Source organism: Pteropus medius, unplaced genomic scaffold (genome assembly GCF_902729225.1).
Source record: "Pteropus medius unplaced genomic scaffold, Ma_sr-lr_union100, whole genome shotgun sequence".
Classification (NCBI taxonomy): Eukaryota; Metazoa; Chordata; class Mammalia; order Chiroptera; family Pteropodidae; genus Pteropus; species Pteropus medius.
In genome coordinates this window covers 2,822,966-2,850,363 of record NW_024343732.1, presented here as the reverse complement: position 1 = coordinate 2,850,363, position 27,398 = coordinate 2,822,966, and the positions used below count along the sequence as shown (strand labels likewise).

Sequence of the window (27,398 nt, the reverse complement as noted above, 5' to 3'; positions counted from 1 at the left end):
TATCATGTGTTGACTTAAGACAGTGGTTGGGTGGATGATCTTATGAGGTCTCTATAATTTGCTATGTCTCAGTGGGGATCAGCTCATGTTTTGGAAAGACATGCTATAGAAAGAAAGAAAGAGTACTTGCTCTTGTATAATAATATATTTGACTGCCCAGGTATCAGTAAGCAGAGACATTATTTTTACGGTATTGTTTTGGTTTTGCAGTTGGGAGTTAAAGGAGTTCTTCAGTCGTGTAGCATCTCATTACACCAAGAGTATAAAGAAGTTATTCAGATCAGTTATCTACATAACATATGGCTATTGGAAAACCTACTAATAGCTTGGTAATTTTTTTTCAGTTTTTATTCTAGACATGTAGTGCTGTCTATGAACCCGATAGAAGAATCCTGCTATTTGATGGTGATTCATTTCATAACACAGACATGTCAACATACATCTTAAATTTTACGTGACTAATTCTGGATACTATGTTTTCTTTATATACTTTGCCACTATTTACATCACCATTTCATAATTGCCACTGAGACATAGATAAATAGAAAGATAGATAGATGACAGATGATGATGATGATGATGATGATGATGATGATGATGATGATAGATGATGATAGATAAATAGATAGATAGATAGATAGATAGAAGAAGAGGATGATGAACAGACGACAGACAGACAGAAAGATAGAATAGATAGATAGATAGATAGATGAGGAAGAAAATCTGGAGGAAGTTTAAAAATAACCAGAAGACAATCAGGTAAATAAATTCTGACTGAGCTCTAGGTTTATTTTTATGAGTAATCCTTTTTATGCCACCCCAGAGATCCAAATGCTTTACCAGGTGCCTATTTTCCTGCCCTATATGACTGAAAACACACATGAGGAGACAGCCATTCTTTTTGAAGGTTCAAAAGCCTTTTGATCATCTGTTTATAATCTCACTGCCTAACTGCAAAGTGCCTTCTTGGTACTTAAAAGAAATTTTTAAAAGTTGGAACTAATGATAGAAAGTACGCGTGATGCCTTCTTTTACACTTTTTTGTTATCTGTTGTTTAGCAGTAGTGAGTAACTTTTCCCAAGGCTCATGCATGGAAAACACATCAGCACATTGCCAGGAAGCCACAGAGTTGAGAAGGGTGAGAAAAATTAACAATGGGTAGAATTAAGGTCTGGAGATTATGATGGGACAAACTTGGGAGTCTTTCCATGTGTTTTCTTAGAATACACTTTCCATGTTTGAAGCATAGCCAATTAGTCTTTCAGAAAAGCAAGAGAGCAGAGAAACAAAATAATGTAAAATAATCTTTAGGTTTTGATACTACGGGTATGAATATGTACCTCTACTTTCTATAATGTAATAACCATTTAAAATTTCTGTACATAGAGACACAGCCTGCTAAAGACATGATATAAATATATCGTACTTAACTATTCTACTTGCCTAGACAGAAGAAAAACAGCATCGATGTAAATTTCCCCTACAATTAACACTGTGAGAGAATGTCCCCTCTTAGAATTCTCACGTGCTGAGCATTAAAGCTCTATATCCAAATTCTTAAGAGGATTAGAGGACACATGAACCCTGAGTTTGTTTCAACACCACCCGAGGAACGAATGAAAACCTAGGAGAGCTGCATAGTCGCTGTGCAGGAGTGAGCAAGAAGTCATTTGTCGGTGCAGATTCCCATCCCTGTTCTTTTCTCACACTGACATTTGGATAGTAGGTCAGAGTTCAGAAAGCATTCCACCTTGGTCCTCTTTGCCCTCACAGCAGCCTTAGGAGAGACAAGACAAGAAGTCATACCTTCATCTTAAGTGAGAAGAAAGTGAAGCTCACTGATGCTTAGAACTTGCTCGAGGTCCTGCTGGGCAGCCGGATCTTCTCTCACAGTGGCTTCTCTGTGCCATGCCCCCTGTGCCAGTCCTGATAGGACCTGAATTAGGACTCTTGTGGGACATCCACCAAAGAACCGCAGTGAGGGGAAGGCAACAATCCTCCATCATGCTACGAGTGCGATGCTGGTGCACAATATGCGTTACCTCATTTAATCCTTTCAACACTCTGACAGGAACCATTATCCACATTTTACCTCTGAAGAAACTAAAGAAACTCAGAAAAGTTTAGTAACTAGTCCAAGTTTGCACCATTAGAAAATGGAGAAATTTATTCATTACAACAGTCTATGGTGATTGAATTATGCCATCCTGATGAAACCATAACTTATATGGCCGGGTGAGGGAGGGGCTCTTGAATTGCCTGCTCCAACTTTCTCATTTTACAGATCTGGCAATGAGGCCCAAATGTGACACATACTTGCCTAGGTAACGACCGTGTTGTGCTAATTCTTATCCTATTACTTTTTTCGCTGTATCATAGCAGGCTGTGGAGGAACTATAGAGTTACCTGATGCTGTGACCAGCCAAGTAAAACAGTAGCTTCACATTCAAGGTCTGGCCTGGAATCCGGAAGTGTAGCAGTTCCCCTGTGATGGAAGGAAGCCGGCATTCCAGCCTTCGATCTGGGTTAGCTTCTGGTTGTACTGCTTCCGCCTTTACGTCCTACCCGCAAGATCTTCCTCTTCTATTCTTCTTTCTTCTTTGCAGATTTCTACACTAATTTGTAAAGGTCTGATTGTGTGTGGTGAATGCTGTGAGAACGTGACGTGTTGGAAAAAAAATAAAAACCAGTTTGTCTTCATTTCAGCATGCCCCAATTTTCAGCGAGTTTTGTAATGCCCATATTTTCATCTCAACTAAACCCAGTGCGGTTTTTCTGTAGAGCAGGTTATCGTGAATCTCAATTACTTCCATGCATGGCCACTATCAGTTGCCCCTGCTTTTCTTCATTGTTCTTGCCATTTCTATACATCTCAGTTTTGCCGATCTGGGTAGGGTAAAATCGAAGTGGGACTTTCATGTGGTGCCGCAGAAGGCTAGGGAAGCTAGTCACTCTCCCCACTCTTCCTTTCCTGGTGAAGAGAATTCTTTTCGTCTGGGAAGTTTCCTCTTGGCAATGAACAGTGCCAGTTTGGGGGACAAGACGATGCAGGGAAAATAAAGCTGTCTTCCTTCTTTTCTCGTGCAGTTATCTTCAGATCTTTTATTCCACTATGTTGCTGAAGTTTCTTAAATAAACTCCAGAGCTCTCCCAGAGCTGTTTTTGTTAATAGATATCTAACTCTTGATCTTTGAAGGGAGACAGAGGCTTGAGTCTCTTATGCTGCCATCTTGGTGATGTCACTTTGGCCTCAATAAGTGTCCATTGAATGAATAGATGCAGTTCTTACCACAACCATTGGTGGGTCTATAATCATTACCAATATGTCACATAAATGCAAACAGCCTCTAAATGGTCAGACTCTGCTATGTCCCATGCTTGGAAGTGCAGCTTTCTGAGGACCTGGTAGATGGGTTTTCCCATTTACCTCTAGCTATCTGCGAGTGACACAGTTTTTGACTTGGAGATTGTGCGTTACTTCTTTCAGGTCCAGGAACTGAAGTAGAAATAGTGGCCACCAGCTGGCCTCGCAATGCACATAAGGGTACATGACCTATAGGATTTGCTTATTGATTTATATGGACTATTTCCATAGGCATCTAGGGCGGGAGGTAGGGACAGTCGTCTAAATGGGATAAAGATACTCTATTTACCTCAGTTTGCTGAGTCTCAAATAAGACGATGTGTGTGAACACTTTTTTAGAATTGTAGAACACTATAGAGAATATCATATTATTAATAATGCTAAATAAATTGTTAGGTAAGTTTATCCTTATGATTCTGTGCTGTCACTACTCATAGTGTGAATTAAGTCTGTGCTATCACATCTTACTATGCACTAGGCTAGGCTATTCTCTGATTTCCTTGTCTTTTATAGAATTGAATTTGTATATTTTCATGTTTTATAGTATTTTACTCCAGTAGACATTTACTTCTTTACTCTTCTGTACAAGGACTTCCTGGTTTTGTATAGTCGCTTTACGTGACTGTTAATTTTGTTTTATGTTTTGAAGAAAGAGTACATATTGGGCAATTTGTCTCTTTTATTTAACCTTTTCTAATACTATTGAGCAACTATAAGAAATTGTTCTTTTGATATTTCTCAGTTTTCATAGTGACACAAGATCTATGGGGCAAGATTTTATTATTTTAAAATGTCTTTATCTTACTCAATTCTCATGGGTTTTTGTTTGTCCTGACTGGCCAGACACTGGAAAGCTGTATAACATTTTCACAATGACTTGGCATTTCAAAATTTATACAGATATTGGAAACTATGAATTTTCCAGATACTCCTAATATCAGATTAGAATTTCGTTTAAAATATTTAACACATCAGCTGTTGATATGATAGCAGGTATTTTTTTGAAATCTATGTACGCATTCGCTTACCTCTAGTGCTACAGGAGAGAAACAAAAGCCCAGCACATTCTGACTTGTTTAAGGTCATGAACTTAGGTGGGAAGAGAGCCTTGGAGCTCCCACCTGACTTTTCTCCATTACACTGCCTACCTGGCAGTAATCTGAACCCCTTTTGCTGCAGAGAGCTGCCAACCTCAATTCCAACAGAACCCCAAGCCTTGAGTATGTATCTAATCATGCTGTCTCTTAGGGGAATTGATGCTGTGGGAATTTCAGCATCCTGCATTCATGGCTAAGGATAAGTCTATCGGCACCTTGGCTCGAAAAAGTTCAGAAACTAGGATGGTGTGCACAGCTCTGACCTGAGCATCTGAAATATATGTGAAGAAAATAGGAATTATTCTATTTGCTTTCCAAAAGAGTTACAACTTAGGTGGATTTAACCCCTTACCCATTTTTTCTTATAACTACTAAGAAAAGAACACACATCATTTTAGGTGATTTTCACTTGTAACAATTTTCAGTTGCAATGAAACCAATGATATGAGAAATGTCTTTAGACATGAAAATTATAAAACATATTCTTTCCATATACAATGAATTACTCATAGTGGCTTCATTCATGTGTTGCCTCAAAATCCTGCCCTCAAGCTGCCCTCAGTAGGAATCTCCATGTTCACAAAAGAAAAGCGGTCCCAGAAGGAAAGCTGAGTGGGAGAAGAAGCAAATCAGGGCTTTCTCCTCTTATCTCCCATAATATTCTGTATTTATAAATCTGGAAGTCAACTTTTTTCATGCTTTTGGAGAAATCGTTGAGCAATTTTTATTTGGGAACTTTGATAAATTCATTTAAAGTTGATTTTAGAAATACTTTGTCCTCTGATATAAGGTACCCTTATTCTAGGGGACACCCGGTCCATCTCTGTTCCTTTATGCTGAATCCAAATCTCAGTTTTCCTAGTGTTATTTATTGAGGAAAAGACTCCTCGTGCCTGAATCAAGTACTGTGAATGATACTAGAATTGTAGAGATAATGATAATTATAGAGATAAAGAAAATGTTTCTGTTTTGAGTTAATCAGAGTAAAGCAAGTTTGGAAACCATGAATAAAAGAATGAATTACAGAGATAAATACAGTGACCAATACAATGTGAAAAGAAATTATTGTAACACAGATATCCTTATGAGATACTATCCACATAAACTTTGGGCCTAGGCCGAGCATCACAGTTGTAAATGTGGCACCTTACCCAAATTACAGGCCTCAAGCAATGAGCAAATAACCTCAGAATCCAAACTTATAAGTATCTCAATTCTAAGAAAAGCATAATTAGCTGATCAAAAGCATGATTTTAAAAGTCACATTTATTGAGATATAATTTACATTGTATAATTTACCCTTTTTAGTGTATAGTTCTATGAGTTTTGATAAATGCATTCAGCCATGTAACCACCATCACAACACAGAACAAGTTCATCACCCCTAAAAATGTCCTGTGTGCCCTTTTGTAATCAACACCTCCCTCAATGCTAACCCCTGGCAACCACTGATCTTTTCTCAGTCCCTATAGTTTAAAGACAGTATTCTCAATCTTTGTGAGCTTTGGTTTTCTCATTGATCAATGGAAATATTAATAATACCACTTATTTCCTGGGGTTGTTAAAAGATATAAGATAATATATATAAACTGTATAGCACAATGCCTGGCACATTATGAGCATAAATGTTAGTGATTATTATTATTATTGTTGTTGTCATTATTATTATTAATTGTTGAGCATTGAGTTGTAACCCAGAAATCACAACAATGTAGTGAATAAAACTAAATTAGATATTGTAAAACACAATCTCCAATGTAATATAGAAGCATTTTCTATAGTGTCTTGACAATTAGTCATCAGGCCTCAATTAATATGTTTCCGTCAGTGGGAAACTCAGTACTTCTCAAAGCAGTTTATAACATTGGTGGATAGTAATAATTGCGTAAATATTCTTTTTGCCATTCTGTAACTTCTACTCAAAGATCACAATTGACCTTAGAACACAAGTCCAATTTCTCTTTCACATCATGGGTCTTTAAAGAGAGCACCCTCACCTCTCTTTGTTTCTACTTCTGAATCTTTTCCCTACTAAAGAAAATCAAAACACAGCTAGAGATTATTGACCGAGGCTACAAGGAAGTAGATTATGACTAAGTATAAAAAGGAATGTTCTAAGTGAGTTACTTAAAGGTGAAAGAAGTGGAAATAGAGGTAATTACTCCTCCATCCCTTAACATGTTTAAATCCTGGCTGAAGAATCACTTATGAGAGACGTCATAGAAAGGTCTTGAGTATTTTATGGGCAGTTGGACCAAGTAATTGCTAAGCTTCTTCTAGCCTGAAAAGTATGATTCTACAAATACTTGTTCCTTTTGCCATATCTCCAAAACATTTTATCTGTAATTTCAGAGTCATAGAAATCGTTCTGCTTTCATAAAGTTTCTTTCTTCACTTGTTTACTCAAATTCATCTCAAGTTTTTGTTAATCACATTTAGATAAGAGAAAATAATGTATATCAGAACCTCTTGAAAAACTTTAAAGATTATGCAAAATATAAGGTGCTATAAAGTTCTATCTAGCAGAATCTTTAAATAGCACCACAAATTTTTATTTTAACTATTTTTAATGAGGATTCGTCTAAGTTCCATTTATGCTATGGTTACAATTTTTATAGTTAAACTGTAATTGATGCTTCACTGTCTTTATTTTTCAGGTTACTGACGATTTCACATTTTTTGCAAGACTATTAATTGGAGCACTGAGTTGTAATACAGTTATGCTTTCAGGGCTAAAGGACAAATGCAAGGATTGATTTTTGCTCCTACATAAAATAGTTTCGTGCTACTTCTGGGCTGTGTGTGTGTGGCGGCGGGGGGAGAGGTTCTGCATTTTACTGCATCCTCCATCCCCAATAGCTATCACAGAGCATTTATCTACAGCAATATTTATCTACTTTCAATTTATTGTGGCTTGAAAATCAGATATATAAGCTTATTAGAATAAAGTGTCAAGCAAGGGTACATAAATTATGAGACACTAGGTATAAAATACACAAACTTATATAATGTTTATCTTTGCAGCTCAGAGTACTTTAAAAATTAACTTCTGGTTCTCTCTTGTATTGTGAAGAGGAGAGATGAGGCTGTGAGGTACTTGAGATCATGTAAAATCTAGAATTCATTGCTCTATTATTAACCAAATTCAATCTCTCACCTTCACCTCCAGCATTAGCAATGGCAGCTGCATCTCCAGCAGCACATGCCATGTGGTCTTTAGAGAGGACCCAACAGATCATTGGAGAGTAGTGTTCTTTTGGTATCAAAAGAGGAGCCAGTTCCGAGTATGATTCTAAGCTAGAAATCTTGGCTGTTTTTACTAGCTTTTGATAATCATCTCGTTTAGTGAATATTGTTTCAGGGAAAACTGTGAAGAATGTTAGATTCAAAGAAGTCAGAAAGGAAGCAGAGGAGAGGGCTTCTCCCAGCAACATTTCTGCTTAGAGTGATGAAGCTGAGAAATGGGAGGCCAGGAAAAGGACGGAGGACACTTGTAAGAGGATAAAATCTCCAAGAGACAGGAAGAACTAGGACCACTTTTCTTTGAGTTCATTTGTCACTGGTTTTCCAGGAGATATATTTGGCTCTTTGCTCCTGGACCTTGCACAGTGGTGCCATTCCGGGTGTTGTTCCAGAAGGAAGTTCTGAGGTCACTCATATCAATGGTAAAAACTGTAACCATTAAAAAAAAAATGGTTTTCCTTGAATCTGCTGGACACCCTCCATCATACTGCCCAGACAAAATTTGTTTCCTCGGACTGCCAGGAACTGTGCTCCCAAACTTTCAACTCAATTTTTCGATAAGTGCTTGTAAACTTCAATGTGCATATAAACCATTTGGGGACCTCATTGAAATCCAGATTCTGATTCAGCGTGTCTGGGGCGGGCCTGAGATTTTGAGAGGGTTTTCGTTTGTTTTGTTTTTTTTGGCCTGAGATTTTGAACAAGCTCCTTGGCGATACCCATGCTGACTAACAATGGGCCACTCTTTGAATAGTAATGTTTTAGAATATTTCAACTCGTTAAATTAACTAGAAATCTTGAAATGAAAGGGAATAGACAGCTATAAAATAAACCAAATGCTGAACTCCACAATATTAGTGCTAAGGAGTCCTAAAGAACATCACAAAAATGGAGGCGTAGGTAACCATCTTTCCCCAAGGCCCTTCCCTAGTGAGTGCTGGTCACCATGACTCTTCCAGTCACCAAGCTGCTCCTTGTAAGAGAGAGGGCGCTGAAACTGAAGAGAAAAGTAGGGCATGAAATGCTTACAAGTAGAATAAAATTATGCAGTACAGTCAACAGAGGGGGGAAAGCAACTAGGAAGAAAAGAGATGAGTGATAGGGATAAAAGAAATCTGGCTGCATGGATTGGGGGCACAGTAGGAAGTCCTTAAGTGATCAAAATGAAGGATGTTGGGAAGATCCTGCCCTGACCCTTTCTTCCAACTGATGTCAAAGATTGTGACTATAAAAGGTGCAGGGAGCTCCCTTGAATCTGACAGACACTCTCTCTCACCTTCCTTCACTCCTGATTTCTCATGAGCAGTGCACTCTTTTTCATTTTGAGTGGCTCTCTTAGCGTGGGCTTCTTTCCAAACACTCCTGTCTTGGTCAGTTCAGACTGCTATGACAGAATACCATAGACTGTACAGCTTAAACAACAGACACTTATTTCTCCTGTTACTGGGGGCTGGGAAGTCCGAGATCAAAGTGTTAGTAGATTCGATGTCTAGTCCTCACTAGACATCTACTTCCTGGTTCCAAGATGGCCACCTGCTCACTGTGTGTTCACATGGTAGAAAGAGGGTGAGGAAGCTCTCTGGGGTCCCTTGTATAAGGACATTAATCCCATTCAGGGAGGCACCACCCTCGTGACCTAGTTACCTTTGAAGGGCTCCACCTTCTAATACCACCATATTGGGGGGTTGGATTTCAACATGTGAATCGGGTGGAGACACAAACATTGAGTTTATTGCAACTCCTGAAAAACTGAATACTTAAGTCTTTATTATCTTGACCAAGTACATTTAAAACATATTCATTTGGGAAACATAGAGGCAGCTAAGGCACACTGGCAGAGGTCGGGGCCACAAAGGAGAGCTTCCGAGCAATGTGAGGGAGGAGGAAAGGCACTGAAAGCAGCAGGCGCTAGAGATGGACCAACCCCAGTTCATGTGCAATGGATTTGCCTGGATGTAAGGGAGCCTGGAGGAGAAAAGAAGTTACTCAAGAAGTGTCTAAGCTGAAGAAAAATTGGAGACGTAGACTTGTGCTCCCTGTGCTGTTTTCCGCTTCATTCTTTGGCTGAACACTCCAACTCCTGCACCTCAAGACCCTGAAACAGTCACCAGGCAACTTAAAGTCAGATCTCAGATGGCACCAGCACTGCACACGCATCATTCATGTCCTTCTTCTCTGTGAGGATAAATGAGGATAATCAATCAAGATGTTCCATTCTACCATAATATTTTGCATCTGGAAGCACTGCATATATTTATCATTGTCCCATCCTCAAAATAAAAATAATGACAAAATTAAAACCACAAATTTTAAAGTAACTCATTCATCATCCACTTTATTCATAAACAAGAATTTTCTTCTTTCCAACCTCCTCCTTCTCTCTCTCTCTCTCTCTCTCTCTCTCTCTCTCTCTCTCTCTCTCTCTCTCTCTCTATTTTTAAATTTATTTGAGGTTTAGAAAACAACCCACTTTCCTCAAGGACAACTTTGATCTTTGATAGGATAATTCTTAGCTTTATAATAGAAAATAAAAGCTTATAAGTAGAAACAATTTCCAAAGCAACTATTAATTTTGAAATTGAATCTGTTTTTTGCTTTTTAAAGAAGTACTTTTTCAAAAACGAGTGCCCTGCTAGCTAAGGTTCTCATGCCATTATAGAAGTCAGTAAAATTCCAAAGATTTTGTTTTGACTTTTCTATGGGTAACACTTTCTAAATTTTTTTAGAAAGAATCAGCATGTACAATTTTCTTGAAACAGAAATATCAGGAAAAATATTGTAAGAGTGCCTGATAAAATATTTGTTCATAGGTATGAAGATGATAAGTTATTTTTATTCTAAAGTTATTTTATTCTAAACATCAATAAATTGATGCTTGATAAATTGTTTTGTTGTAATGAAACCCTAGAAACTCTTACAAGTCTGTGTTTGAGCTCTCTAAAGTTTGTTAAATTTTCTAGAAGGAAGAAGCCTATGGGAAAAAAATCAGGACTATGATGTAGGATCAGTACTATGTGCTTCAATTTCTATAAAGCCAATCTGTGTCGGACATCAATATTTTCTCCAACTCAACCAATTGTGGCTCTGTCTGGGGCTGCACGAAATCTCCTTCCCTCAGATTTCCTGTTTATTTGCTCCATCGTGGAGGCTGGCACGGTCAAGTGGAAGGAGTAGGCATCTGGCATCAGACAGACCTAGATTTTCATCCCGTTTCTGCCATGACTAGCTATGTGGCCTTGAGAAATTTGCTAAAATTATCTGAGCCCCAGGGTCTGTTTATAAAATTAGGGTAAGAAAGTCTCTCAGGCTTCTAGTGAAGAGCAAATGAGATATATGCAATAAATTGCCTACATTGGAAGAATAGAAAATACGAAGCGGGATGTATTATAAAATCAGAAGATCACAAGGCAAGGAACTATCAGTTTTAGTTAGATTCGAATAGCTCAGACATTCTTAAGGAGGCTTGAGAAGTTGTTTTATTTTAATACTTAATTCTCTTACAAGTTTCTCGTCATTAAAATGACAAGTCAATTAGAAAACCTTCTCTAAAATCCAGATACATGACCAGTCTGACATTTCGGCCTCGTGAGATGTGAGACGAAAACCCAGGCAGTCTGGCCGGCTCTCTGAGCTACGAAATAGGTGACGCACTTATTATCTGCAGAAAATGTGGTCATTTGTTTGTGGTGATGTGCTATACAGCAGTAGAACTCTAATACAAGATGTAATTTTGAGAAATGGGACTAAGGGAGTGGAGAATAAGAAGGGAAAGAAAGAGGAAAAGTCAACTATAAGGGTTCCTGATAAGAGGCTGCTCTTGGGAGCAGTGGGGGCTCCATTCCCCTGTGATCTCCTGAGAGGTAGGCAAAATGCCACCTAGAATTATCCATCAAAACTACAAGATGGCAGCATCTACCTGACGGCTCAGCCCAGCTCATCCTCTCCTTAGTTAAGGGGACCTTAATGCCCCTGCACGTCCAGGCAGTGCTAACAAGAGGTGAAGACCTCACAGAAAGACATAAGCTTCTTGACTTGAAAGACTAGCTGTGTAGAATGAGATTCAGCTTGCACAGAATTTTCTGGAAAGCTGTGGCTGAAAACAGGGATAGGCCAAGGTGATATGTGAGGGGTGCTTAAATTAACAAAGTAAAATATAAAATAACAGGTAAAATAAAATAAAATATAAAAATCCTACAGAGTTAGATCTGAGGCTCAGAGGAGAGAGGGCTCAAAGGAACCTCTCAAAGGAACCAAGTCTGCACAGCAAGGGCAGAACTCTGACCTTGACCTCCAGCACAGACTCGCTCCACTGCTCCTAGAGCTTCACCTCTGCCAGTGAAGCAAACTTAAACTCATGAACTCAAGAATTCCTAAGCTGCTTATCGAATTCCTATCTACCTTATGGGCCTCCTTCTATGTTCCAAACTAGACTACAAGGTTACTTCTAGCCTCTAAGTTCATGTTACGCTTAAATGTGTAGTGCTTTCTATCAGCAATTATGTTTTAGTGTTATAGCGTATTAACAAAACAAAACTATACCCAGCTTAGTGTTGTTGACAAAGAATTAAATACCAGGGTAACTAGAAAAAAAAAATGATACGAGCTCATTACTATACTTTCAACTTTCTCACTCTCTCAAATTCATTGTAAGTCATCTAGAAACTTCTTTGCTTCTCCTGACTTGTGGCATACTCTTTTTCCTCTACGGCTTCTGGGCTGGGAGTGAAATTGGAAAGAAATGGACAGAGCAGTCAGATGCCAAAGCTTCTTGCTGACAAAGTCTTGCTCCTTGTTCCAGACCAGTCATCCTAATCTACATCTATTTTTAAATAAATAACTTTATTACTTCACCTAATACGGAACACATCATATCTTGAGCAACAGAAAATTGGCACATCAATTGAGTCACTGATAAGGAATTACTTTTGCACCATAAAGTGAGCTTGATAAGAAGCTTTTCTGAGCATTTAATTTAATTTATTTTAATTTCAGTTTTAAAAATTTAGACTTGGTTTTTTAGATGCTCTAGTTGCTCTTAAAATAATCTATTCACCAGACTAAACGAACATTCTCGTTATAGAATGCACTCAATTCTAGGCATCTAGATTTACAAGAAATGAAAACATGGGAGTGATAGTTCAGTTCACAAAAGGTTGAACAAAGATAGCTCAGAGTTCCATTAAAACGCTTTAAAACATTCTGTTTACATAGAACTTTCTACACATCTAAAGCTCTGCATTTTATTGATTTGAAGGCACAACTTTTTTTTTTAATGTTTTAATAACTCTGAAATTGGGATGTGTGTTACCTTGAGGTCAACTAAGGAATATTTATGATATACTTGGTTTTGCCTGCACGCGCACAAACATCAAAAACGCTACATCTCACACAATTTGTTTACACTGACTTCCCTGCCAATGTCTGCTACCACTCTCGCCTTCCATGAACTGGCTCCAGATGCAGAGGGCAGCCTGGGTTCCAGGCTCTGTTGTGCTTTGGAATATTTATACCATCACTACAGTACGACTGGATTGCAGTTGCCTCCAATCACATTATGATTATCATTCTGTCATCAGATCTCAGCCTAACATGTCCACTTCATCACCTAAACTAACATAAGTGCCCAGCCATTAGATATCTGCACTCACCACTAAAATTTTTCCAATTTTTTAGCTTATTTGTTGATTGATTGATTAATTGGTTATCTCCCTTCACCAGAATATAAGCTCCTGCTGAGTCATTCTGCTGCATCCCTGGCATACAGAACAACACCTCACACATAGTAGATGCTCAATAAACATGTTGAATGAAAGATTTCATGTCACCTTTGTTTCAACCCACATAATATATAATACTGCTATTACCAAGACAAGTTTTTTTCAAATGCATTTAATTTTGTTGAGCAAAAGAAACAAAAAGAAAGAAATACTGGCTGAGCAGAGCTGGCTGGTATGATAAACGTGTGCTGCATCAGATGTTCATGGTAGAAACCCCAGACTGTCCCTCTATTCCCATTTCCATTTATTAAGGCTCTTGCTCAATGCCAGTTTCTAGAATCCCTCTCTTTTGTCCCTACTCCCATGGAAAGCAAATCCATACTGTCTTTTTTTATGTCTCAAGAAATTATCAGAAGTGAGAAAAGTACCTGCACATAGTAGGAATACACGTTTTTTTGAATAAATACGTATATATGTTAAGAGATCGATTTAGTAATCCCACCCAAGCACCAAATAATTCTATGAACCAGACCCACTTCTGGCAGCATGTAAGTTTTATGTGCAGATCCTAGTCAATGACAGAATCGTTGTCTAGGCAAATACAAAGTGCCCTCTCTTATCGCCACCTCATAGAGCCAAATCCCCCCAATTTCCTCTACTGGTACAAGAGATGCCCTTATTATTTTCATACAATAACCTGTGAATCACTGGGTAATATTTTATCAAATCTCTTTCTTTCTAGAAACTCTTTACTGGCTGCCAGTTTAAGGGAATTGTGAGAGTTGTATGTTAAAATTACAGATCTTAAAAATAAACAAGCAATCAAGATCTTTCCTGGTCCAGGGGTCATGACTTCAGACATGTATATTGTCATTTCACAAATAGAGGTACTGAGTCCTGAGAAACTGAGAATAAAGAGCCTCATTTGTGAGAAGTGGAGATGATGGTGAGGTTACATGTCCCATACCTCTCTGCTCATTGTAATTCCGATCCCAGCTCATTCATTTTCAGCCTGAGTCCCATCATTTAAACGTCTCATTTTAAAACTGAGGCAAAAATACCTCTGCCTTTGACCATTACCAAATCATTCAATATAAAAAAAAAAAACAGTTTTGGTTTCCTTTGGTTTCTATACTCACCAAATGCTTATTGTAAACATTGTGGTGACTTTTTTATTTGCATAGCCTTTAACTGTTTTCACAGTACTCCACACAGGTTATCTATCTTTCAGAGGCAGTTGAGATATTACTGAATCCATGACAGAAGAGAGAGTGCAGAGGGATGACTCAGAGGGATGACAAAGAGAAAGAAATAGAGAAGACCCTGACCTGAACCTTGATTTTGGCCCTGACCTTTACCCATAGAGAAAAACCAAGTCACATCATTATCAATGGAGAATAAAAGTGGACTAGAACTACAAACATGAGCAAAGTGCCAGCAGAAAGCCAAAATGTGAGAAAAACACTCCTAAGTGAAGGAAAAAGTGGGTGAGGCAAAGAAAGCGATGTGTGTGGGTACAAAGGAGACACTAAGAGAAAGCTGTCAGGTAGTGGGTGGGTGACAGGTTGACAGGTGAGAGGAGGAGAAATGAATGCCAAGATTGAAGAGAAAGCATGAGGAGAGGGCGGGGTGAGAGAGTGAGCAAAATTTAGGTGCCATACAGGAGAGGGCATTGATAAGGCAATTGTATGTGAGTAGAATTTGCGAACTACTGCTCAATAAATAAATCTTTTCTGGTGCTTCAAGAACTACTTTGTAGTGTCATGAAGAGCCAGTGGAGGTGGAATTAGGTAAATCAATTCAGTCGCTAATCTTACTTTTTGTAATCAGTACCTATTTATATTTCAAATTATATTACCATAACGAATAACATTCGTACTTTCAAAATGTGACATTTTTTAATGAACTCTCAGGTTAAGGAGGTAAATAAGCTGACTCTGAAAAATTGCTGTTTTTCTTTGAAAGCAAATAGTCATGAAAAAGACAAGAGCTTACTTAGTGAATTCATCTTTGCTTAGCAAAAGAAAAATATCAGGATAAATTTACCATATGAGATGATTTGATCATTTCGGTTTAGTGTATTCACTGTAAAAATATTTGTAGTTGTCTAAAATCTATAGAAACAATTTTCTCAGTAAAGATGAATCAGTTTGAGCTTCTCATTTCTTGTGAGGAAAATGTTATACGATTTAATGTAATCAGATGAGTGAGGAAAAGGCAGAGGCTGCAGGATTTAAGAAAAATTTCACACGAACACAGGAAATAGCGTCACCTGCTGGTGATCATATAATACTTTTTCATTTTCTCTCTGAGAAAGAGGATTGTGAAATTTCTTTTTAATAAAGAAAATTATAGATTTTAAATTTTAAAATAAAAATCCTATGGAATATGTTTTAAAAAATCAAGTGTAATTAAATAACACACACACAAAAAAAACATAATCTACAGTTTCACTCTTTCTCTGACTCCCCTTTTTGGCTGTGTTTTCTTATATTAATCATTATACGTCATTTTGATAAACAGTATTTAACAGCTGCCTCTTGATTTATTTACTTTAGACATTGCCTGTTGAGTTCATGTTTTTATAAATGAATATTTAGCTTTCCTACTTTTGTACTCTCATTATGCTAAATATTTACTCTGTAATTTTTGGTTATGTCAGATCATAATTTCCATTATTACATTATGATATTACAGTATTACATTACTCTTTCCTTCTGAGTCTCCTAATGTAATGTCACTTTATCACCTTTCTTGTTCCCTTTGTTTTTCCTGGACTGCCTCTTTGTTTTCAAGAAAACACAGAAATACAACTCATCTGAATCAGAAACAATACACAAACAAAATGAAAAGTTTAACAGGCAAAAGGAAATAATTAAAAGAACCAAACAGAAATTCTATAGCTGAAGAATACAATGAATGAAATGGAAAAAAAAAAAAAAAAAATGCAATAGAGAGTATCAATAACTGAATGGATCCAGCAGAAGGAAGAGTCTGTGAACTGTAAGACAGAAATTTAAAAATTGTCCTGTCTGGAAAAAAAAAACAGAAAAAAATTGAAAATGAGTAGAGAAAGACTGTGATTTATGGTATAACATCAACAGAACCAATCTGCAAATTATTGGAATTCCAGAATGAGAAGAAAAATAGAAGGGGGGAGAAAGCTCACTTCAAGAAAAAATGGCTGAGGATTTCCTAAAACAGGGGAAAGATTTGCATATACAAGGACAAAAAGACCATAGATCACAAAACAAAATAAACTTGAACAGATTTTCTCCAAGACATATTATAATAAAACTGTCAAAGAATTTTTATCCTTCAGTCTGTTCATGTGGTTTATCATATTGATTAATTTGTGTATTTAAATCATATTTCAATGTCAGGGATAAATACAACTTGTTCATGGTGTAAGAACACTTTAATGCACTTTTGAATTTGATTTGCTAGTATTTTGTGGAGGATTTTTGCAATAATGTCTATTAGAAATATTGTTCTATAGATTTCTCTGAAATTGAAGCAGATGACACCTGATGAGACAGCTTTTCCATGATGTTAGGATCAGGCCACTTAGAAAGTCTAAAATTCACAGAAGTTACTCTGGATTCTTATCCAATTATTAATCTCTGAATTTGCAACCTACAGACCCTATTATTGATAAGACATTTTGTTCCAAATGCTTTCTTTTGAAATAACAATACTATTTAATTCCTATATGTTTTATTCCAGCGTGTGTGTTCCCAAAGCACTTATTTAATTCTTTCAGTTCTGAGTGTACCTTTGTTTTATTCACTGTTCTAAGATGCTGGCTTTAGATGAGAAATGCCTGAGAGATCTGATCTTTCTCGTACCCTTCCTTGTTACTCAGATGTGACCAGAATAGATTATCAATCTGTGCACTTTCCCTCCAACATGTGACATGACACTCAAGATGGCACCCAGGGACAAAAGACCACTGAATCTAGAACAACCTGATTCTTGATCAGTGATACTTTCTGAGAAAAATCTTGATTCCAAAAGTAGCCTGGCCTCATGTCCAAGACCTTTAATGGGTTGTCTGAAACCCAAATATAGAGGAGCCAGGTGGACAAAGGACAACCGTATCTAATGTAGGGAGGAGGCAAGAGAACTAAAATGTTAAATCAAGCTATATTCAAAGACTGCAATATGCTGATCAGCCCTGCAGCCAGGCCAGGAGGACACCTGAGGCACAAAGGAAGATTTTTGTTGGGATTGCTACAACCCATTTCCCCACACCATGAAGGAAAACAGGAAAACAAAGTCTTTAAGTCGCTCCCTACACAAAATAAAATCGTTCATTCCCTATGGCTAAAACTATGGGGAACCTGTGGATTAAAGGCTGGGAATTGCCAGCAGACCTTTCACACTACATACTCTTACCCTTTCTTGTTACATACTCTTATCCTTCCTTACTGTATGCCCATACAATCAAAAGAAAATGGGTAAACAAAGTCTTTAAACTGTAATTCATAATAACTAAGAATGATATATAAACTGAATTCCCCGAAAACTCACGGTCCCTCTCAGTGTTTTTTTCTCTGCTCCTCTCACTGTCTGTCTCTGTCTCTCTGTTTCCCTCTGAGTCTCTCTCAGACTCTCTCACTCTCCGCCTCTGAGAAGAGACCACACTCTGTCTTTGGAGCATTACCTCTTCTCTAATAAACTCTCCTTTTGACTCTGACTCTGGCACGAATTCGAACTCTTTCTTGAGCTCAGCCAAGAACTCTCTCTTGGTGCAGGCCCATTCGGGGGGATTTGCCCTGTCCTGCATCATATCCTGAGTGGAGACAGGGCTCAGCAGGGAAGGTAGGAGGTTCTTAAGGGCTGGGGGCGTGTTGGAGAATAAATGCTTGTGCATTTAACCAAGAAGCATTAAATGAGAAATTAGAGAGTGGTGCTCATGCAGTGGAGACAAGACTCCCAAACCAACCATTGTGAAGGTTTCCTGGGATTTGGCGTTAATCCTAGGAATTCTATATTAATTAAATAAAAACTCTGGATGGGTCTTATTAAAATATAAAAGATTATGATTGCCATTTTGTTATCTATAAAATGATAATATTGTTTTCCCTATGTGCGGAGTAGTCAAAGCCTTCTTACTTTAGACCCCAGGAAAGGAGGGGGCTCCTCTGTTTGTTTTAGATCACTCTGTGCATGCGTGAGTGTTGGGCTAGGAGGTGGTCACTCCCAGGTGAATGTCTGGGGACTCGTGATTGGTGTATCTGGCAGTGTATAAAAGACTGCGTTTTCATGGTCACTTTCTCTTTCAGACTGTCTCTGGATGAAGACACAGAGGTAGCTGAGTCCCTGACAATGAAACAACGGGTAAGAAGAGATTTGCTCTCACTCCTAAATAGATCCATCTTTGACAGAAGGTCAGATTTCTCCCTTTAGCCTACTTGCATCTTCCAAGTGCACCCAGGAAATATTAGTACCAGTCGTGTTTGCCATTCTGTTAAGCACATGGCAGCTCAACATTTACACTCATTTGTTCTAGCCTCCATTAAGGCTGTGTCTTCACCGAAGAGATGGGAGAAGTTTGTTTGCTTGTTTGTTTATTTGTTTGTTTGTTTGTTTGTTTTCCAACCTATGGGCTGGGTGGAGAAATATTTCCCTCATCATGTTAGCAGCTGCAACAGCCTTAGGAGTATGGTGAACACAGGCAATAGAGATGAGTGAGAGCAGAAGTTTCTAGACCAGTGGGAAGCAGATGTTTCATCAGACGAGCCCAGTGATACAGGTGCTGGGGTAAAGGCAGTGCAGCCTTTAAGTGGGGAAAGGGAGGCTGGACAAGAGAGAGCAACGAGGAATCATTTATTTACTTTCATAACTTTAAATATATTAAGGTTTTTATAGCCTATACTTGAACAATTTGATAGCTTCAAAAAAATAAATAAGATTCCCTTCACCAAACTTGATCTCAACAATTCAGTTTCTCTCCTTTATTAACTTTGATTCAAACATGAAAACTGAATTCAATGTATGCAGAGCATCATTTTCTTAATTTTGACTGTGTACCGAGAAGCAGAATAGCAGAAAGAATTTAATGTAGGGTGTTGGTGAGCAACATGACAGACTAAGAAGCTCCAAGCTCTCACTTCCCCACAGTAACAACTATGAAACAACCGGAATCTGTCTGAACCAGCTGAAGATCTCAGCCCAGGGGACCCAAGAAGTGGCAACGAAGGTCTCTTTCCTGCTCTCACCATTGCCAGCGCTGGCAGGAGCACCAATTCGCCCCCAGGGTGGAGTGTGTGTGTGTGTGTGTGTGTGTGTGTGTGTGTGTCCTTTCTTCCTGGCTCCCAGATTTGGTGAGTGCTCCTCTGTTTTGTGACAGCAGCGGCCATGACCATGCCAGTGAGCCTGAGGCCTCAGTCAGTCTTGTGTCCTTGAGTGCACATCAAGTGTGTATTATGGGTCCAGGAGGGAAGGATAAGTTGTCCCTTTGGCTGGCCCCTGCTGTGGGAAGGGAATGTCTTTCCTTGGGAAAGCAGAAGGTGTGGCCCATCTTTGTCCTAAAGACACTCCCCTTTCTGGCTCCTGACACCAAGATATAGAGAAGACTTGATTCTGTTTTTCAAACTTTGCTTTAGCTATTCTAATTCCTTTGCCTTTTCATATAAGTGTTTTTAAAAGATAAATACTTTTTTTTTTTTTACCACTGGTAGTTCTACAACTTGCTGTTTTCATTTACCATCAGCAACTTTCCATGTCAATACCTATAGATCTACCTTATATGAAAATATAAATAAATCTGGGTCACGGTTCCATAGTGTAGCGGTCAGCATGTCTGCTATACATGCAGGAAGTCCTGGCTTCCCACCCCAGTGGAGCCATGGTCCACGGTCTACCGCCCCATCTTGATTTTGGAAGCTAAGCAGGATTGGGCCTGGTTAGTAATTGGATGGGAGACCACCTAGAAAGACTAGGTGCTGTAGAGACAAATATTAGTAAAATTAAGTATATAAATAAATCTAAATTAATAGCATTGTATTGTGTGAATGTACCAGAATTCTTTTTTTTACCTTTTCCCTCTTAATGACTATTTCCCCCAACTTTGTTATACTAAACAATATCAATATCTTATTACACATATATTTGCAAAAATGTTCCCCATACCTGTTTGTTGTCATTTGACTTTGCCTGTGTTATATGTAAAGATCAATGTTCTTTCAACTTAATATGGTCAAGTTTATCAATCGTTTTCTTGATGGCTTCTGGGATTTTTCTAATGCTTAAAGACATCTGCTCTGACATTATAAAACAAATAAATTCATTTTTGTTTCCTACCAGTACTTTCATGGTTTCAGTTGTACAGTCCCCGCTGGATCTAGTCTTCGCTTAATTTTCCAAGTCTGCTCAGGAACCTGGGAACCGCTGGTGCCTCTCCGAGGAGCCTGGCCAGGCGCCACGTCTGGCCAACGTCTTCTGGACGTTTTCCCGTCCCCTCCCCAGCTCGCAAGTGCGGGCCTGACAGCCACGTGGGGAGGCTGTTCCCTTCCCAGGAGCCATCCCAGGAGGAGAATGATGGTCCCAACGACCTCTTGAAATTTTTTCCCAGTTCTTTTTCGCTGCCGGGTCGCGCCGAGCGGAATCGATAGCTCCCAGGCGGACGCTCAGGAGCTGCGCCGGACGCCCCAGGCCAAGGGACGCGCGGGTTTTCGGGCGCCGTATGGCGTCCGCTTTTATAGTTTCTTCCCTCCCGAGCTTTGGCAAAATCTGCAAGTGATGGGATTTGACTGCGGTGCCGAGTTCCAGGCGGCTGCAGCGCGACCAGGACGGCCCCGGGGTGCCGGGGCGTCGGCGCGCCCTCCGTTCGCAGGAGACTGCGTCTGCGCGGTGGTGGCCGTCAGGCGGGCGCTGCGCTCCGAAGCCGGGGGTCGGGCTGTCTGGCGGGTGGATCCGCCCGCGGGAACCGTCCGAGGCCCCCGGGGAGACGGAGAGGGTGTCCGGGTCCCGACGCTTTCCTTTGTGTGCGCCGGTTTTCGGAGTTTGCGTTCCCAGCTTTTCCGAGTCCCTCCTAGAAATGAGGACTGTCCGAGTGTAAGGGGGAGGGGGCGGGGGAGGACGACACGGTCTCCTCGGCTTTCCCTCGTGGATCTTAGTCATCGATAAACTTGAAAAATTTTTTTAAAGTTCGCGGCTGGGGAGCTGGGAACCCGCTCGGGATGGCGGAGGCGAGGAGGGCCGCGGAGGGCGTCCCCGGGCCTCCCCGTCTTCCTCCCGATGGGGACCGCGACGACCCCGGCCCACACGAGCTGGCAGTGCGCCCTCGCTGGCTCGGGGACCCAGATCCGTCCCGGGGCCATCTTCATCGCTACCGCCGCTTTACCCGGCGCCCGCCGACCGTCCTTAGTTTTTTTCCGGTGCGTCAAACGGTCACTGTAGCGGATCTGGCCGCGGTGCCCGACGCTGAGACGCCTCGTGAGGATGGGATCGTCCTGGTGGTGGCCCTGCGCGGGGCTGGCGGTTACTTCCTGGAGATCCAACCTGCAGTTCTGTGCGGAGCGCCCGCCACCCTTCCCGTGGTCACTTCATTGGCACAGGTCCACCAACGCAGGCATTCCCTGGTGGTCTCTCTACCAAGCACTCACTAGGCCTGACACTGCTTAGCTTCTGAGATCAGAAGCCATCCCTGCCTTCAAAGCAGTACGGCCTAAACGTTGGTAGCAGCAGCCGGGCATCCCAATGGCCCCCACTGCAAAGCCCTGCTCCACCAGGCCCCACCTACCAATGCACTTCATTCAGAGCCCTGGGGTCCTCTGCCTTCTGTGGACAGGCTCCCTTGCCACATCTTCCAATGCTCCTTGGGCTGAGCCGGCAAGCTGTATTTCCTGAGTTCCCAGGAGACAGTGCAGGCTCAGGCTGTGTGGCCATTGGCATCAAGGCCGGGACCAGCTGACCCCAGGTCTCAACCATTTCCTCCCCCAAAAATGTCCTGTCTTGGCTCAGATCAACAAAAGGATTCCTACCCTTCAAGTGATGATTAAGTTTCTTAATACTGAGGGCTGCAGTCATAAAATATCTTCAAAGTGTAAAAATAAAATAAAATTGAAAATAAAAATCATCCAGACTGTTACTATTTTAGATAGGTGACCGTAAGAGAGGGTCCCTCAGGCTGGTGGTCCTGGAAGGAGGGAGAGAGGAGAGAAAAGAATTAGACCTTTGGTGAACTTGACCCACATGTGGCTTGTGTTTAATTCTTTCATTTATACATCATTACATTTTTCTGAGCCCCTTTCTGCATATGACCCAATATCTTCACAGGGCTCACTAGATGGAGAGGTAATCAAAGTGTGATCACAGCATTTGGGGGCACTTGGGGGTCCCAGGTAAGGCCAGAAGAGGCAGGGAGAGAGGCGGGGATCGAGAAGGGCTTCATGAAGGAGGTGACATCTGAGCTGGGTCTCCAAGGGAAAGATTATTTAGCCAGGGCCTGGCACCATGCAGGAATAAAATACATGATGAATTGAGTGAATGAATAAAAAAATAGGCATCCACCTAACAGACTAAGAGGAAGGGCAGCCCACCCAGACCAAGTTTGGAAACACAGAGCACCTGTGGAGTGTGATAAGACGCCAGCTGTGTTTAGTTGCTGCCTCAGCATCTTACAGAATGACCACCCTGCTCACACCCAGAGTCTGGACAGTTAGATTCCCACCTCCAGTTCTCACTTTGCTGTTCCTGGGACACCTTTCGCAATAACCACTTAGAGCTGAGCACAGGAAAAAACTGATGATCTCCTCCCCAACCACCTTATAATAAGGGTGGGCTACCCTGATCTCTATCTCCTCTTTGTGACCCAGGACAGAGGACTGCCCTTCCCCTGGCTCATTGTGCCACCTTCCACCCCATTTCTGGGATCTGCAATAATAACTCTTGTGACATTACTTCCTTTGTGTGAGTGTATTGGCTGTACCTGCAATCAGAAGGATCCCAAAGTTTTCACTTCCCCAGCATTGCGGTTCAGATGCTGAGGGAGCCACCTGCTGAACCAGTGTGGGTGGCTTGTGACCCCTCATTCAGCAGGTCAAAATCTGCGTATTCTTAGTAAACCAGCTCCGGAGGTCCCCCCAACACAGGGAACAAGGGGAGGGGCTGCAGCTTGCCACCACAAGAACCTGTGTTCTGACCACTTAGGAAGCCGTCATTTGTCCTCTGCTCCGGGACACTGCTTGTTGTTTCCAGCAACACCTGTCTGTGTGGCTCCATGTCCACATGTGTAATTGTACCTGCCTCCAGGGGCTTTGTAAAGGAAGTGGGGAAAAGGTCATTGTGCAGCCCAAAGCTGAAGAGTGAGGGAGAAATTGACGGGAATCCTGAAGAGGTGGGATCATGGGGTGGGACACATGAAAAGGGTGGGGTGAGGCAGAGGCCATGCCTTGGGGCTCAAGGATGGGGCCACTGGTGGCTTCCCTCAAGAAGAGAAAGGAACTTCAGGAGGAAGCAGTAGTCATGAGGCAAGGGACGACCTCAATGTGACACACTGACTTTGAGGAGACTCCAAGACAGATATCCAGGAAGAGCTGCTGTGACAGAGGGTCAGAGTCAGAGCTTGTGACCCAATGAGATGGGGCAGGGCAAAGTGGAAGGGGAGGACTTCGAGGAAGTTCATTAACTGGAGTTCATTTCACAGCCCCCTGGTGCTAATAGAGCAACAGGCGCTGGGGGGTCCATTCAGTAAACACTGGGCTGACTTAACCCAAATCCACCTGTTTCCTCTCTGAATCACTGAAAGAGAATTTGCTGAATTCAACAGATTGGTGACCTAGGCTCAGATTAATTACCTAGGAAAGTGAAACCAAGAATTACAAGTCAAAGCAAAATATAGACTCAAGGCAAAACTAAGAATCCAAACTACAAACTAAGACTCTCAGCCTGCAGTTCGCAGAGGCCTCAGGGCCTTTGCACTCGCTGTTTTCTCAGCCTGGACTAATCTGCCTTCTGCATCGCTTGTTCCCTAAACACTTTCAGAAATTAGCTCAAACATCCTTCCTGACTATTTTTCTTCATGATGCCACCTGACTTTGTGTATATTTTACTTATTTTCTTTCTCTGTCTATTTGACGAGGCTGTCAGCTCATGAAAATGGAGACCTCTGTCTGCTTCACTTACTGGCACACAGTAGCCCCTCAGTATATGTACGCCAGTTGAGTGGATACTGAAGGTGAAGTGGGGACTCTTGGGTGTCATCTGGCACTGTCTCAAGTCAAGAAACGTCTCCAAATCAGGGCAGCTGCTTTTCCTGGACTTAATTTAGCATCTTTTCAATAGCAATGAGGCATTTCTAAAAGAACAAGATCTTCAGTGACTCAAAGCCTTATGGAGAAATAAGATCTCTGCTAAAACTCAGTGCGTGGACAATGATAAAGGCTAATGCTATTGTAACTGGTTCATAACTCTATTTTTTATTTTCTCTTTGATTTAAGAGGCTAATGTATTTTAAAAAACAATAATGAGTATGGTTTTAGACACACAATGCATAAAAATGTAATTTTGTGACATCGATACCTGGGTTGGGTCAGAGCTGTGAAGGAACAGAGTTTGTATATATTCCTGAAGTTGTGCTGGTACAGATTTACATAAGAGTGTTATAATTTGAAGATGTTAGTTCATTCAGGTGACCAAAATATAGTTCTTATATATATTTGGTCTTCATCTGTGCTTTCTGGCTCATGGCACCCAAAACCCTGGGGATTTCCTGAGTGATGAGAGCAATGGGAGCATTTTTGGTTATAATGTTTGGTTTCTTGTCCTCAGTTTCTAGGATCATAAATGTGAAATGAGTTTCTTGTTAGTCACAATAAGCCCATTTCCACCACAACTGAGTTTCTGTTAATAAGACAACTTTTTGAAAGAACCTAAGGATAGAGATGATTATCAAGGGCACCAATCATGAATAGAAGGTTGGACCTTTCAGTCTCACCCCTGATTTCCAGGAGGGGAGAGAGGTAGCAATGGAGGTTGAATCCATCACCAATGGCCAATGGGTTCATCAATCATTCCTATGTAATGAAACCTCCAAGAAACCCAAAAGAAGACTGTTGGAGAAGCTTTCACGTTGGGACTACTGTATGCCATAGTGCCAGGCCCCAAACTCCACAGGGACAGAAGCTCCTTTGTTTTGGAACTTGCACTGTGTGTCTCTTCATCTGGCTGTTGATTTGCATTCTTTAATGTTTTTTATAATGAGCGGGCAATCTAGTAAGCTGGTTTCTTGCATTCTGAGAGCCACTCTAGTAAATTCATGAAACCCAAGGAGGGGATTGTAGAAACTTCTGATTTGCAGCCAGTCACTCAGAAGCACAGGCAACAACCTGGACTTGTGAGTGGCATCTGAAGTGGGGGCAGTCTTGTGGGACTGAGCCCTTAACCTGTGGGATCTGAGGCTATCTCCTGGTAGGGGGTGTCAGAATTGAGTTGAATTATAGGGCACTCAGTGGGTGTCTGAGAATTGCTTGTTGGTGTGGGACACCCTTCGCCCCCACAGCTTCTTCACATCAAAATCGTGTACCAGAATCTTTACCAGGTGAGCTCACAGTGTGAAATCTCACCCTGCCGCACAGGTAGGACACTAGCACTTTTCACTACTTGTGCTGTTTTATAAAGAAATTGAAAAAATAATATGAAAGGAGGAAGGAAGAGGAGGCATAAGTGATTTAGATTAGCGACGAGCTGATAATTATTGAAATTGGGTACTTGGGGCATCATTATACTGTTTTGTCTACTTTTGTGTGTACGGTGTTCCACAAGAAAAAGTTTAAAAAACAAAACGACAGAGTAAGTGAATTTAGGTACATGCATTACTAGATTCCTGCATTACTAGATTCCTGCATTACTAGATTCCCGCATTACTAGATTCTTGCTAAGCGGCAGGTGGTATGTGGGATACAAGACCAACTGTGGTTTCTCTGAGGTAGACCTGGAAAGGCCTGGCAAACCGTTCACATCGCACAGCCACATTGTTACAGAGATGGGTTCAACTCGATCTGTCATCATGATCGTGGTGCCCTTGTCTGCATGAGAAATCCACCAGAGAATTCAATCAAAGCATGGACCTCACTTCAGAAAAACGCACATACTCAGCTGCAAACCCAGTCATGGAACCCCTGTGCACTAGCCACAAAGGAACAAGCCACACAGTGACATTTGGGACAGCTGGCCTCGACTTTCACAGCTTTTGTGTGCTTTTGCCAGATGTCCTAACTATTTGGACTTGTGCTGGCTTGGAGAAAGAGCTTGCTAATATATGCTTCTAGGACAAAGAGATATTTAGCCTAAGAGATAGTGCCAAACATCCCACAGCACCTGGCTGAGAAGATGAAGTCTGCATGGTCACTAGGGGCCGGGAGGTGGGGGACGTGAGATGTTGGTTAAAGAGTACGAAGTTGTAGTAATGTAGGGTGAATAAGTCTAGCGATCTAATGGACAGCATGGTGACTAGAGTTAACCACACTGTTCCATATACCAGAAATTTGCTGAGAGTAGATTTCAGGTGTTTGCACCACACAAATGGTAACTACGTGAGGAGCTGGATATGTTAATTAGCTTAACTATAGTAATCATTTCACTATGTATATATACATATACAAAAACATCATGTTGTACACCTAAATATATATCACTTTTATTAAAAAAAATAAGATAAGTAGCTGTACTTGGACTCTGTCACCTCTACAATGGGCAGAAATGACATCCTGCCAGGTTTGGGCTTAACTTTTAAAACACTAGCAATTTTTGCTTCCTTGCTCTTTGAAACCAGCCACTATGCTGAGAGGAAGCCCATGCAGCCACAGGAAGGAGGACCGAGGAACCTGGCCACCACCCCAGCCGAGCTCCCAGCTGTAAGCCATTGTGAGCGAGGCATCAGCTGAGGAAAGCTCCCCTGGGCCCCGCTTAAATTGTGAAATCCCGAGTAAATAGATGAAGATTGTTGTTTTAGAGCACCAAATTTCGGA

General features: G+C 40.8%; 1 protein-coding gene across 1 annotated transcript in view; it reads right to left on the bottom strand.

Moving 5' to 3' along the window:
* The window catches only part of LOC120606607 (uncharacterized), a 49,635-nt gene extending 27,147 nt beyond the window's left edge, over positions 1-22,488 (bottom strand). The window contains exon 1 of the mRNA XM_039868003.1: positions 20,731-22,488. Within this exon, the coding sequence (XP_039723937.1) occupies positions 20,800-21,549 (750 nt within the window). The 5' untranslated portion in view covers positions 21,550-22,488 and the 3' untranslated portion in view covers positions 20,731-20,799. The remainder of the gene's footprint in view (positions 1-20,730) is intronic.
* Positions 22,489-27,398: the final 4,910 nt, after the last annotated feature.